The sequence below is a fragment of the Cystoisospora suis genome, assembly GCF_002600585.1.
Source record: "Cystoisospora suis strain Wien I chromosome Unknown contig_6668, whole genome shotgun sequence".
NCBI classification, from domain to species: domain Eukaryota; phylum Apicomplexa; class Conoidasida; order Eucoccidiorida; family Sarcocystidae; genus Cystoisospora; species Cystoisospora suis.
Window position 1 is genome coordinate 21,484 of NW_027159455.1, and position 2,500 is coordinate 23,983.

General features: G+C 40.5%; 1 protein-coding gene across 1 annotated transcript in view; it reads right to left on the reverse strand.

The window, feature by feature from the left end:
- Positions 1–10: 10 nt before the first annotated feature.
- Positions 11–2,500, reverse strand: part of CSUI_010107 (ccaat-box dna-binding subunit related protein) — a 3,068-nt gene continuing 578 nt past the window's right edge. Inside the window, exons 2-3 of the mRNA XM_068070212.1 lie at positions 2,112–2,202; positions 11–1,266 (exon numbers count right to left, since the gene is read on the reverse strand). Of these exons, the coding sequence (XP_067917813.1) occupies positions 515–1,266; positions 2,112–2,151 (792 nt within the window). The 5' untranslated portion in view covers positions 2,152–2,202 and the 3' untranslated portion in view covers positions 11–514. The remainder of the gene's footprint in view (positions 1,267–2,111; positions 2,203–2,500) is intronic.

Here is a 2,500-nt window from a genome sequence, read left to right on the forward strand (position 1 = left end):
ATATACATATAGATAGATAGGTAGATGGATTTCTTGACATGTATAGACATACACGGAGTATAGAAGCTTCACGACGGAAAGTTCTGAGAGAAGATAAGAGGACTGTCGATCAATGAGGAGTCAGAGAAGATAAGGAGTGTTTAGCTTTCTCTCTCCATACAAAGAAGACTTGAACTCGCTAGAGAGAGGTGAGGCCTTTCTTACGAGAGAAGTCTAAAAGGAGAGGAAGCATTTTCAAAAGTTAAAAGGCTTGATGAAAGACTTTATCACTGCGTTTCGAGAGGAGGTGTATGTGTATGTGTATTCATGGGGATATCTCTATCACTTGATAGGAGCATTTCTTCTTCTCCCTTGGAGATATTCTCTTAACATTCTATTCTCTTTCTTCTTTTTCTCCTACTGTACTTCTGTAAGATCTCTTAAGCCTTTCTTGTTCTCTCTCTTTCTTCATTCATCCATTCACGCAGTTTCTCCCTATGAGAATCTTCTTCTTTGGATCGTCATCTTCCCTTTTTCATTCTCTTTGATCTATCTCTTCTTCTTCTCCTCCACGAGGTGTCTCTTCTTCTTCATCTTCAAGAATCTTCTTTAATCTCCTCTGTTTCTTTTGCGGAGACCTACAAGCCTCTGCGTCTCTACCACTTGTAGATGTTCTTTCTCCTCCTTTTATCTTTTCTCCTTCTTCTTCGTCTTTTTCTTCTTCTTCATTTCTTTCATTTTGACATTTCCTCCGTTTCAAAGACGATCGCGGGGCAGAAGACGACGTACTACTCCCATCCTCCTCCTCTTCATCTTCTTCCTCTTCTTCTTCTTCCTCTTCTGAGTTTCTCTTCTTGATCTTCTTTCTTTTCTTCATTTCTTTCGCGATTCTCTTCTTCTTGTTCATCTTTCCTTCTTCTTCTTCTTGTCTTTTCGATCGACGTGAGGGTGTATTTGTATTACTACCTTGATCTTTCTCTAACGACAGTCCATGGAGCTCCTCCCTACTTCTCTTCTGCTTTCCTTCTTCTTCAGTCTCTTTCTTCTCTCCTACCATCTTCTCCTCCTCCTCCCTCTCTTCTTCTTTTCGATCTTCAATCATGTCCCCCTTCTTGATCTTCTTCTTTTCATTCGAAGAGAGAAGAGAAGGAAGAACAATAGGAGAATAAGATCGGACGCTCTCTAGAGCTCGAGTTGCTTCGATATCGTCACGCACATGCCAACCGCTTGGGGCCTTCACATACACCCGAAAAGACTTCTGATCTGACGTCCTCTCTAAATACATGCCTGTTCAGAAAGACAAAGAAAGAAAGAAAGAAGACAAAAGATGAAGGGGGAGGAAAGACATAGAGTCAGGTGATAGAGACTGATAGATGGGTAAATAGATAGATAGATAGATGGATAGCTACATACATAGATAGACAGATAGAAGATTGATGGATGGCATGCAGAGATATAGGGCATCAACAAATAGAGAGACCGAGAGATAGATACACTGAAGATATATAGACAGATATATAAAGACAGATAGGGAAATGAATAGACGACAGATAGATAGGCGAAGAATAGAGAGATCTAGAGAAAGAGATAGATAGACAGAGAGAGATAGATAAATAGAGATCATCTTCTGAGGGAGACGAAGAAACAAGCAAGCCTTTCTTTAGATCTGTCTCCATCCAAATGAACGGCAGCACACCTGCATGCAGTGGAACTAGGGCCAGCCTAATACGAAACAAGAAGATCATACATACGATAAAAGGAGAAGGAGGAGAAGAGACAAATTGCCAAGAAGAAGAAGACAGAGCAGGAAAAGAAGACTAGCAATGAGAAGAAGAATAAGGAGGAATAGAATAAATCAGTTCAAGAAGGTCGGGTGGAGAAGCGAGGGGACGCGCAATCGACTCTCTAGTCAAAGGAAGTGAGAAGAGAGAGAGAAAGAGAGATAGCTACGCCCCGGGAAGTGATCGCTACTGCTTTGCTCCTTCTTCTTCTTCTTAGGCTTGAAGAGACGAGAGAAGAGAGAAAGGAAATGAACGAGTGATCGAAAATGCCCTTCACTTCTCTCTATGTCTCTTTTTCCTACTACTACTAGTAGTAGTACTACGAGAACTAAAAGTGCGAGTATGACTTACTTTCATCATTGCATGTATAGAGGAGACATACAAAGAGCATCTGAGAGGAGCAGTTGGCTCGAACGATCTTAGAAGGGAGCTGCCGCGCTGTCTGTTCAGAAAGAAGAAAAGACAAAAAAGAAAGAAAGAGAGAAAGAAAGATAAAACTAAAGAAAAGAACCCTACGGCAAGAGAGGAGAAAAGAAAGAGATTCTCTTCTCTCCCAAGAGAGAGAGAGAGAGAGAAAAAGAGAGTGACCGAGAGAGGCGGGCTCTCTTGTCAAGGAACCGTTCCTATCTACACTTATACATATATATATATATATATATATATACATCTACACAATATATGTACACATATACAAACTTTAGAGACAGATTAAAGATGGATACATTGAAGATATACATATA